The 11,038-nt window shown below is 43.4% G+C and overlaps 2 protein-coding genes across 2 annotated transcripts; both read left to right on the top strand.

Moving 5' to 3' along the window:
- Window positions 1-6,798: 6,798 nt before the first annotated feature.
- On the top strand, window positions 6,799-7,715 carry LOC115560950 (histone H2A). The gene has a single exon (XM_030380645.1). It carries the CDS (start codon window positions 6,869-6,871, stop codon window positions 7,250-7,252), a length of 384 nt encoding a protein of 127 aa, XP_030236505.1. The 5' UTR covers window positions 6,799-6,868; the 3' UTR covers window positions 7,253-7,715.
- A 2,316-nt stretch (window positions 7,716-10,031) lies between these two features.
- Window positions 10,032-10,753, top strand: LOC115560966 (histone H2B 1/2-like). The gene has a single exon (XM_030380671.1). The coding sequence runs from the start codon at window positions 10,225-10,227 to the stop codon at window positions 10,600-10,602; it is 378 nt and encodes a 125-aa protein (XP_030236531.1). The 5' UTR covers window positions 10,032-10,224; the 3' UTR covers window positions 10,603-10,753.
- Window positions 10,754-11,038: the final 285 nt, after the last annotated feature.

The following is an 11,038-nucleotide window of genomic DNA, read 5'->3' as shown; positions in this document are numbered from 1 at the left end:
ACTTCTAGCAGGTCAGGAAATCCTGTTTGACAGGAGATGATGGTAGCAGAGAATATAAAGTGACATTTATGAATAACCAATTGTCATTTTATCACACATATAGTATGTTTCTTCACATAAACCTTTAAACATACACATATTGCATTCCTCTCGAAATAGTCATCACCTCAGTAAACAATAAATGAATTGAAAGATTACAATGAATTCAATGGCAAATATTGCAAATTAAACTAATTATTTCCAATAGGTTTACTTGTATTTTGTGCTAAAATTCAAAGTGTCACATCTGTATTTACAATACAGCTTGATTCTGCATCTCTATTTACAGCTCATTAGTCCATGTCAATGTTTACTGTTGCTATGGCAACAAGAGACTGCGCTTAGCCAAATCATCTGAACAATAATAACCCATAATATCACAATTCGGCCTATTTAAACAAAATCAACCACAACTACCAACAGTCACAGCCCTTCAACTCTGGGCTAATATGTTGTCACAAGTATGCAGTTAATTAGGTCACATCACATTCAATGTAAAAACGTTTTCTACTTTGTTTTGAACATGTCTCAAAATGTAGCCTAGCTAGCCCAGGCTAACGTTACTTAACATATATGCCTCCACTCGCTCGTCTCCTGGCGCAGCAGCACCTGCTGGGGTGTGGACCCCGGCACCAAATAGGTCTGTCAATTTTGAACATTTAACTTCCATCGCCAGAGGCTTAAGTCGCCGTTTTTCAGCACAACCCGGGCGTTTTCAGCTCCGTACCGGCTCCCGCGACTCCGGCCTATGCCATGAGGTCCCGCCCACCCTGGTTTGTGTTGTGATTGACAGCACTGTCAGGCCTCTCTGAGCCAGTCAGCCCATGATTGATTGACAATGACAAACATAGACCAGTAATATGCGTTGATGCTGGCAACACACTGCTAGCTCTCTGTAGCCCATTGGCCGGCCCAATTGGAGGGAATTTAGAGAGAGGAAAAAAGAAAACATAGCGGACCGGACCGGCCCACATTGGGTCAACGGCCCACCGGGACGATGCCCGGTATGCCAGATGGCCAGTCCACCCCTGTTTACAGGGGACTATATACAATATGCACACTGAAGGCCTGATGCCACCATGTTTGCAGAGAACTATATACAGTATGTGTACACTGAATAGCTTTGCAAAGGACTATATACAATATGCACAAGCCACAAGGAAGGCCTGGTCCCACCATAGGTTTGCAGAGAACTATATACAGTACACTTGAAAGGGGTGAGGGGAGGTTGTGAGGGTCTGCAACCAGTGTCCATCTCAATGGAAATACTGGCTAGTGTAATAAATAGAAGTTGCTTACCTCTAGCATGGCTAGCTTCACACAGTTGTTCATATGCACTCTTGCTCGCTTGTGTTTTTTTTATCCGTTCTGACAGATGTTTTCAACCCCGTCTGTGTCCACGAACTATCTCACACACTTGTTTTAAAAAGTATACAAGGAAAGCAAAAAATTGCATTGGCATAAGCTAGTTAGCCAAGCCTGAACCATACTCTGGAAAAACTTCTCTTGTAGGCTCTATCCTTTTCTCTTGCTTGTTGGCTTATGTTCACTTCTGGCTTTTCTGCTCCGAGTTCTTTTACTTGCATTTTTTCTGCAAATGTTCTTCTTTCGAAGGGATTCATAAGCAAAGACTTAACTGAAATTGGGGCTAGCTGAACTCACAGGGAAACAGTGGTTGCAATACTCAAAGTCGCCATCTTGCTGATCTCTGAGGTAATGGCAAATCCGCGGTTACGCGCAGTGGACGGTGCACTGCGCTTGGGGCTATATCTTGAGCGCCCCAAAGCCATACAATTCGACGACGCTGATTGGCGAAATTATGTACTTTTCTGCCTAGCAACGAGGGAACCATTGGCTAATAATTCAGGCATGTGGGGCTGAGCGAAAAGCGCCCCACGGAAGACATCTACTTCAACAAAATGAACGTTGAACATCTAAGTGAAGCAGGGCCGTGCAGAGACCCTTTGAGGGGCAGGGGCTCAAATTCAAAAAAGGGCACATGCAAAAAATATTTTTAAAAAATACACGTCATTTTTATTTTAAATACTGAATTACGCTTTTTCAAACAGTTCAAATACTAAATTAACAATTGACCTTAAATGTACAACTTAAAATGAAACATGGAGCCTTACATCAGACTACATTCACATGAATAAAAACTGCAACTGTGCAATTTTTTTTTAATTTTTTACATACATTATTAATACTGTAGAAAGGGTATATCAAATTGTACATAATCCACAATACTGTACACCTTAAAAATAAATATGGACCCTTAAGTTAGAGTTTCACACAAAATGTATCCAAAAAAATGCAACCCTTGTCCAAGCAAAATGTAAAGATACAGTATTCAAACTATACTGTTCATAGAAAGTGCAATATGACATTTAACATAATAGTAAATCCACAATACTGTACACCTTAGAATGAAACGTGGAGCCTTAGGTTAGACATTCACCCAAATATATCCAAAAAATGCTACTGTTGTCCAAGCTAAATGTAAACATACAGTATTCAAACTATACTGTATCTAGAAAGTGCAATATGACATTTAACATAATAGTAAATCCACAATCTAGAGTAAATGCCCTTCCAGTGCCCTTCTAGTGCCCTTCTAGTACCCTGATAGTGCCCTTCTGCCCGTCTGGTCCTTCTAGTGCCCTTCTAGTGCCCTTCTAGTACCCTGATAGTGCCCTTCTGCCCGTCTGGTCCTTCTAGTGCCCTTCTAGTGCCCTTCTAGTACCCTGATAGTGCCCTTCTGCCCGTCTGGTCCTTCTAGTGCCCTTCCAGTGCCCTTCCAATGCCCTTCTAGTGCCCTGATAGTGCCCTTCTGTTCTTCTGGTCCTTATAGTGCCCCTCTAGTGCCCTTCTGCCCGTCTGGTGCCCCCATGGTTGAAAAAGTGTGCTAAAGTGCCCTCTATGGTTGTGAAAATGAGAGAAAGTGCCTTATTGGCTGCCCTTTACACGTGAACAAAATGTAATGAGTGCCCTAGGTAGCCCCTGATGATGATGATGTGCCTTCTGGAGCAAGAATATGGCAAACCGAAAAAAACATGTTGTGGTTAGCTATTGAGGTACAGACGTTCCTCTCTTTGGTAGCTGATGAACGGGGAACGCGAGGCTTTGCTTTCATGTGGCGTCGCCATGACAAACAGGTACATCGAGTGGTACTTAAATCTCCACTGGATAACGAAGCAAAAAGCGGATCAAGAGTAACCATAGTGGAAAAGCGCAATTAGAGGCCAAGTTAGAAAAACTTAATATTTTCAGTTTGCATAATCCGTTTAAAATGTATATACATTTTTTGAGCGTTCAAGTGTAGGTCATTTCATGCAAGAGAGACGATAATGGTCAGCTATCACCTCAACATGAAGGAAAACTTCCTTACATTTTTCCGTAGCTGGCTGTCAGCGGTCAAAGACTGTATGGTAGCGGCACATTGAATTTTCTCCAGTCTAATTTTTTACTTAAATGTTAGTAAAGATGAAAGCAGTAAGGCATCCTCCTTTCTTTGGCTAAAATGTGAAAGTGCACAATGATGTGAACAACTCATTTTGGTGTTTATAAAGTCGCTAGAATAAGGGGAAACAGTGTCTTTGAAGCAAAAATTTTTCGGGGGGAGGAGCCCCAGACCCCCCCTTTAAATTATGAGCCCAACTATTCTTTTAAGTGCTACATGGTGATGTAACAAGTGCCCCGAATGGGACCTTCAAGGCAGCGCTTGCTAAGGTTAGGGGATAGGACCTTCCAGGCAGCGCTGCCTTTTAGGCTCCGTTGGGGGAACAAAACACCATCAAGATAGAAAAGCCACTGTGTCCGCTGGTGGGGCCCCATGTTGTCCAGAATGTGCCCTTTTAATTTTTTCGCCCCTGCCCTTCAAACACTCTGAGTCCGCCACTGCTCCATACCTTATATTAGAAATCGATGATTAGTAGTTCTTAATGGAGACACGGCACATCCGATTCGATAAATAAGACGAAAACCAATCTAAGGCAGTGCCGGATAAGCCGACCCAGTCCCTTAGTCTATTTAAAAGTGTTTCATGGTCTACGGTGTCAAAAGCTGCGGCTAAGTCCAGCAGAACAAGAACAGGCCCCATGCCTGCGTCCGAATTTATTAAACGGTCATTTGTGACTCTCAACAAGGCGGTCTCCGTGCTATGGTACTTGCGAAAGCCTGATTGGAATTTTTCAAAGACACTATTGTTTACCATAACTGACAGCAGCTGCTCAGAGACTATATTTTCCAGGATTTTAGAGATAAAAGGTAACTTTGAAATCGGGCAAAAGCTATCGAGGATAGTGGGATCAATTCCAGTTTCTTTGAGGACTGGTTGAATACAGGCAGTTTTAAAATAATCGGGGACACAGCCAGCAGATAGTGAACTATTTAAGATGGTCAATAAGTGGGGCCCAAAACACTCCTTGATTTCAATTAAAAACTTGGTGGGAATAATATCTAGTGGGCTGGAAGAAACTCTCAAATAGGAGTGAAAATACTGAGAGTGTACCGGCAGGGTGGGCCGACGTCCGTGAAGCTGGGGTTTGTTCTGATACTAATTCTGATATTTTCCACTTTCCCCACAAAGTGCAAGAGGAACTTCTCACAATCTGCATCAGAATCAGCAGGGGCAACAGGAGGGACTGGATTTATGAGTTGGTCGACCGTCTTAAATAAAAATCGGGGATTATGTTTATTGGCAGATATAAGATTAGAGAAATAGCATGTCCTTGTATTCTTAACCATACCGTTATATGAGAGCAAATGCTCTTTCATAGCCAGGAAGTGAACCTGGAGGCCTGATTTCTTCCACTGGAGTTCAGCTTTTCTGCAATTCCTTTTGCAGGCCCGACAACTCTCATTTAACCAAGGCTGTTTTCTTATTTTTAGGTTAGATCTTGGCTTAACAGGGGCAATGACATCCAGGGTTGAGGAGCAAAGCTGGTTAAAGGAATTCAAAAAGTAATTTGTATCAGGGACTTCAGGAATCGGAAAACACTGCTCATTAAACTCTACAGAATTGACTGGCACTGTGCTCATTGAAAACGCGGGTGTACTTTGTGCAAGGTGAGGCAGTGCAAGCAGCCAGAAGTTCACAGGAAAAAACAATACAAAGGTGATCATATACACACATGTCCATGACCTTAACACATGGTTTCCTCAAGCCCAGGCTAAAAATGAGGTCCAGAGTATGGCCATGCTTATGGGTCTTGCCAGAAACATGTGGTTGAAAATTAAGAGACTTAGTGATGCTTAAAAAATCAGTAGCAAGGGTTTTAGACAGGTCATCAACATTGATATTAAAATCCCCACAAAGCACAATTCTATCATGGTTTAAAACAAGACTAGATAAAAATTCAGAGAGTGCGGGAAACGAGGTTCGCCCTGTAGTTGTGGGCGCCCGTGATATAAAGGGATAGGACCAAGCAGATTCTGATGAGCCAAAAGCCAGGGCAAACCTGCTCCTCGGGGGAGGGCAGCAGAGAACAATGCCCTCTGTTTGGAGGTGTCATTTTCATCACAGTGGAAAGTTCCACATTCCTGTGGAAAGTCCCACGAAGGGCCAACATTAATGTTGGCCGCATTCCTGGACAGAACATGTCCCCCCATAACCTGTCAACGAGTCGTCCATGAAAACATCCAAAAATAATTGACTTTGCCCAGGCTTTAGAAGCACAAGGGGGATTCCCAAATATTCCATGTCAGGTGACACTGAACCGTTTACGGTGAGAACCTTGAGTTTGCGTCGCATCAAAAGAGAGCGTCACGATCCGGACCTCCTATTTAGACTTTGGCCCACGTACACCATGTAAACCTATTAACCCTCACCCACACCACCATGGCAGGTAAGTGGGAGGGACGTAACCCCCTTGACTTTGATGTGCTAAGGACTAGGTTAATGGTCTGATGAAGATTCCCAAAGCACTTAATGGCTAGGGGTCTGATCACCATTGGTCACATAGTCATCCAGTTATTCAATTTAAAGTTGATTTTTTTCAGGGACTGGAATGACGATCTAGGGTAAAGGATATGTTGAAAGAGCCACTTGTTCCAGTGAGAGGTTGAATAATGTGGTAAACACCCTGTATTCAGTACCTGCCTTGCTTACATGTACTTTCTTAAGGCTGGTCCTCAACTGGTGGGGCTGTAGGCACTCATGCAGATGGGTGGATAAGTGAAGCAGACCACCCTCTCTGAATGTTGAAATTAATGGTTCAGGCAGTTTTGCGTCATCCCCAGCAGCAGATTTATGTTTTTGTGGTCAGACAGTGCTTTTATGCTGCCACTTACCTGCTGTTTTTTCCCAAGTTTAGCCTCAATGTGAAGTTTGTAATTGTGCTTTGCATCCTCTATGCCTCTTGAGTCTCCCCATGTTTTACTGTAACAATGGAAAATATAAAAACATAGTACGTTTTTTGCTCTAGCATACATTTCAATTTTCTGATTCTACTTAAGTTGATAATTGGATTTGAATAGGTCAATTCAGGAACATCATGAGGGTAGTTCAAGTGAATTCACTAAGTATAACAAATATGACTTCATCTGATTGTTGACACATTGGTATATATATTTTTTAATCAGCATCCTTCAGGCGTTGTCACTACTAGTATCTTACAGGTGGTATTTTACGGCCTGCTACTTTTTTATTTTATTTCAGTCGGTAGAACAGTGCCACCTAAAGGGCGGAAAAGATAAACGTGTACTCTACCGTGATTGGTCCATTATCTGGAAGTATAAGCTGGCCATTGAGCAGAGACCTGGGTCGGCATATAAAGAGGTCGGAAGGGCCCATCTGTACCTTGAGAATCTTTTCAAATAAGCGCTTATCATGTCTGGAAGAGGAAAGACCGGAGGTAAAGCAAGGGCGAAGGCCAAGACCAGGTCATCCCGTGCCGGGCTCCAGTTCCCCGTTGGCCGTGTGCACAGACTTCTTCGCAAGGGCAACTATGCTCATCGCGTCGGAGCCGGGGCTCCGGTCTACCTGGCGGCCGTGCTTGAGTATCTGACCGCTGAGATCCTCGAGTTGGCCGGCAATGCTGCCCGCGACAACAAGAAGACCCGCATCATCCCCCGCCATCTGCAGCTGGCTGTCCGCAATGACGAGGAGCTCAACAAACTCCTCGGTGGAGTAACCATCGCTCAGGGCGGTGTGCTGCCTAACATCCAGGCCGTCCTTCTGCCCAAGAAGACCGAGAAGCCCGCGAAGAAGTAAATCAGAAACCCCACAAACAAAGGCTCTTTTAAGAGCCAACGTAAAAATTCTCTTAAGAGCTACTTTGAGTTTTATGCAGTTGCATACATTCCCTCCACTACGTGTTTCAGGAATGTTCTTGCATTATAGCCTACCGTAAAGACCCGATAACCACCTTCCACGCCATATTTTACTTATACGCATTGTAGAATTGTTAAGCAGTCACATGAGAACATCCAGTACGATCCACCTTCCGTACATTCCAATGAGAAGAAAGATGTGGAACCATATAAAGGAACGGCTAATGGCTCCCTTCCAAAGTGGAGTTGTGCGAGGAAAACCTCGGGAGAACACAACTTGTGGCCCTCCCTAAACCTTCTTTTCCCATCGGCAACAGCAAATATATACAACAGCAAACTAAGCCATAAGTTGTTTGTGAAATTAAATTAATTATTTAATCGCCAGGAAGTTGGGAATTCATCAATAAAAGTCTACACCACAAAATATGGGGACCCCACTTTTTCAGAGGAATTTCCAGGCCACAGAAAATAACTCATCGTCAATACAGTAGTTCGCTGGCAGTGAGGGGACATCTGCGTATCAAACCATTTGGAATGCAAATGTAAAAGAAAGTGATAGGCTAATAATAGTTAGCAGTAGGAAAAGTAATAGCATGCCTAATAGGAAAATATTTGAGCAACTGACGACACTGTCAATTTGGCTGATCTATTCTAATCGTTGGTGCGTTTACTTTCAAACAGACACATTAGAAACTTTTTAGATTGCAATATTATTTATTTAACAGATAAACCCTTAGACAGATGAATGGAAAAACCTTTCCACGTTCCAAGGCTGTTTCATTTTACGCGACCAAAAATTGGTGAATATACGTTCCCAGTTCATACGGTTCATCTACGTCAAGTTTTCTGGAACACCGCCATTTGCACGACCGATCTCGCCTAGTATGGCCGCCCACACCGCTCATCTGTATGTTGGAGAGAGACAGACATATCTGGGGAAAATGTTTGATTTTAGGCTCCGATCCTTATTTGTTACCCCAGTTTTTTTTGTCCATTAGTATCGGCTTCACGCTTGCCTCAAATCAATTTTCATGACATAGGCCTATATATTTATTTAGTCCACAACCCCTCCACATACAGTGGAGATATCTTGAAAGCGTTCAAGAGCACTTATGCCTACCAATATGATGTGGCTGGATGGGTGAAGGACGCTAAACTGAGGCACTTGGCCACCAATAATCTTTTTCTGATAATGGCAAAGTTAGGTACTATCTATTTGTGACTTCTTGTGAACAGTTTGTGGGGGGTTACTATCATTGATCGTTGAAATCAGTCAACTCATAGTCGATAATTTCGGCGGGGACGCTTGGGAAGAGTTTTTTTCAAGATTAATTTTGTACCCATAACAAAACCCGATTTGAATTATTATGGATTATTTTGGATAATGAATGAGGTATTAATACCAATACTCTTTGGCTGGGACGCTGCAACATTGGTATGGAGCAGGACATAGTGGGTCACATATGTCAACGTTTTTTGTATGCATTTTATTCATTAGTAAGCTACATGGATATGCCATCTTTCAGAACCTTCCATTACCTGCACTAAAGAGAATAAAAGAGCGCATCCTCATTGTTTGATTGTGGTCGTAGGTGTTGTTGTTGCTGAGTTACCACTGAAACCAATGGGTCATTGGGTGGGATCGGTCGTCAAGATGGCGGCGCCAAGCTACAATGACGTCAGCTGAACCAAACAAATAGAAATTTGAAATAGCCTATAGGACTCTTAGAAGCATCTGAGGACCTGAGGGAGACTAAAGGCAGGATGTCCAGTACAGGCCCCTCCCTGGTCCTCAACAAACCTTTATTAAAGACAGTGCGCACCATCGTCTTCACATCCACCAATTCAACATGTCTGGACGCGGTAAGGGAGGAAAGGGACTCGGAAAAGGAGGCGCCAAGCGTCACCGTAAAGTTCTGCGTGATAACATCCAGGGAATCACCAAGCCCGCCATCCGCCGTCTGGCACGTCGTGGCGGTGTGAAGCGTATCTCCGGCCTCATCTACGAGGAGACCCGCGGTGTCCTCAAGGTGTTCCTGGAGAACGTTATCCGTGATGCCGTCACCTACACCGAGCACGCCAAGAGGAAGACCGTCACCGCCATGGATGTTGTCTATGCCCTGAAGAGGCAGGGACGTACACTCTACGGTTTCGGCGGTTAAACCAGTCTCTCACCCACTGACCCCAAAGGCTCTTCTAAGAGCCACACAAATGTACCTAAAAGCTTCCTACTAAACGGGTGAACTAGCCCTCTGTAACGAGTTACAATACTGCTGCGATTAATTTTTTTGTTGGCTGTTATTAATGGTTACTGAATGTCGGACTCACGGTGCATCTCAAAGTCTAATATCCCTCTAAAAGAGGCCTTTTACTTTCTAGAACATATAACCTGGTATGTCTCCAAACTTAAATCTACTTTTGCTTTAAAGGGAAAGTTACACTACAATTCAAAAATTTCCCCCGCGACGTCAATTTGTTGCTCGACACTGACGTAATTCTAGCCAGAAAATAGATAAACGAATATGTTAACTGCTTCATAGCTAAGTCTACCTCATAAGCTTGGGTACTAGTACATTGTTTGAGGCATTTTACATGCGTGACTGTATATGATTTGCTTAACGTTCATGTAGTGATGATTTTGTATGGAATAGTAATATTAAACTATTCCGAAGAGAACAGTTAGAAAAGTTTAAATTAAAACGTTTTATTGAAAGAAAATAAGAAGTTATGCTGCTAGGTATGGTGCCAGTAAGATAATTATACTGCAGATATATTATTCGAACCGATAGCTGACACTTATGGTCTTGTATCCTAGCCAATCACACTGATGCACGGCCCCTTGTCGATTTGCATGCGCCTCCTATAAAGACGGCAGTGGAACGTTGTCCTTTCAATCGACACTCGACAGACATCATGCCTGCTGACGTTGCCAAACCCGCTCCCAAGAAGGGCTCCAAGAAAGCCGTCTCCAAGACCGCAGTCAAGGGCGGCAAGAAGCGCCGAAAGACCAGGAAGGAGAGCTATGCCATTTATGTGTACAAGGTGCTGAAGCAGGTCCACCCCGACACCGGCATCTCCTCCAAGGCGATGGGAATCATGAACTCCTTTGTCAACGACATCTTTGAGCGCATCGCTGGTGAGGCTTCTCGCCTTGCTCACTACAACAAGCGCTCCACCATCACCTCCAGGGAGATCCAGACCGCCGTCCGCCTGCTGCTCCCCGGTGAGCTGGCCAAGCACGCCGTGTCTGAGGGCACCAAGGCTGTGACCAAGTACACCAGCTCCAAGTAGACTCTACCACTTGATCTCAAACAAACGGTCCTTTTAAGGACCACCCAACAATACTACAAGAGCTCTCCTTTTTTTTTTTTTTGTATTATTCAAACTGATTAAAATCTGAAGCCTTGCGCAACTTTATCAAGCCTGCGAGGAAAAAACTGTTTGTAAAACATGAGCTGAGAAGTGACTTTAGCATTTCATGGTATACCTCAAACTTGATTATACATTATCTTTCATGACCACAACGTTCAAATATTCTATGATCTTTAAATCGTACCTCTTTAAAAAGCAGAATATTTTATAGCGAGAGCCATAAATAGCCCGCTCTATGGAAAGTAGCGCAAAAACGGAAAGAATACAAATATAGGCAAAACTGCAGAAAATCATCTGACATTAAGGAACAAGCATGGGAGGTGAGAATGGATATCAGTACTGAAGCAAGTCAAGA

This window comes from Gadus morhua, chromosome 2 (genome assembly GCF_902167405.1).
Source record: "Gadus morhua chromosome 2, gadMor3.0, whole genome shotgun sequence".
NCBI classification, from domain to species: Eukaryota; Metazoa; Chordata; class Actinopteri; order Gadiformes; family Gadidae; genus Gadus; species Gadus morhua.
This window is presented reverse-complemented; position numbering and strand designations above follow the sequence as displayed.

Coding starts and splice junctions, on each gene's coding strand:
- LOC115560950 (XM_030380645.1), top strand. CDS start 6,869: ATGTCTGGAAGAGGAAAGACCGGAGGTAAAGCAAGGGCGAAGGCCAAG.
- LOC115560966 (XM_030380671.1), top strand. CDS start 10,225: ATGCCTGCTGACGTTGCCAAACCCGCTCCCAAGAAGGGCTCCAAGAAA.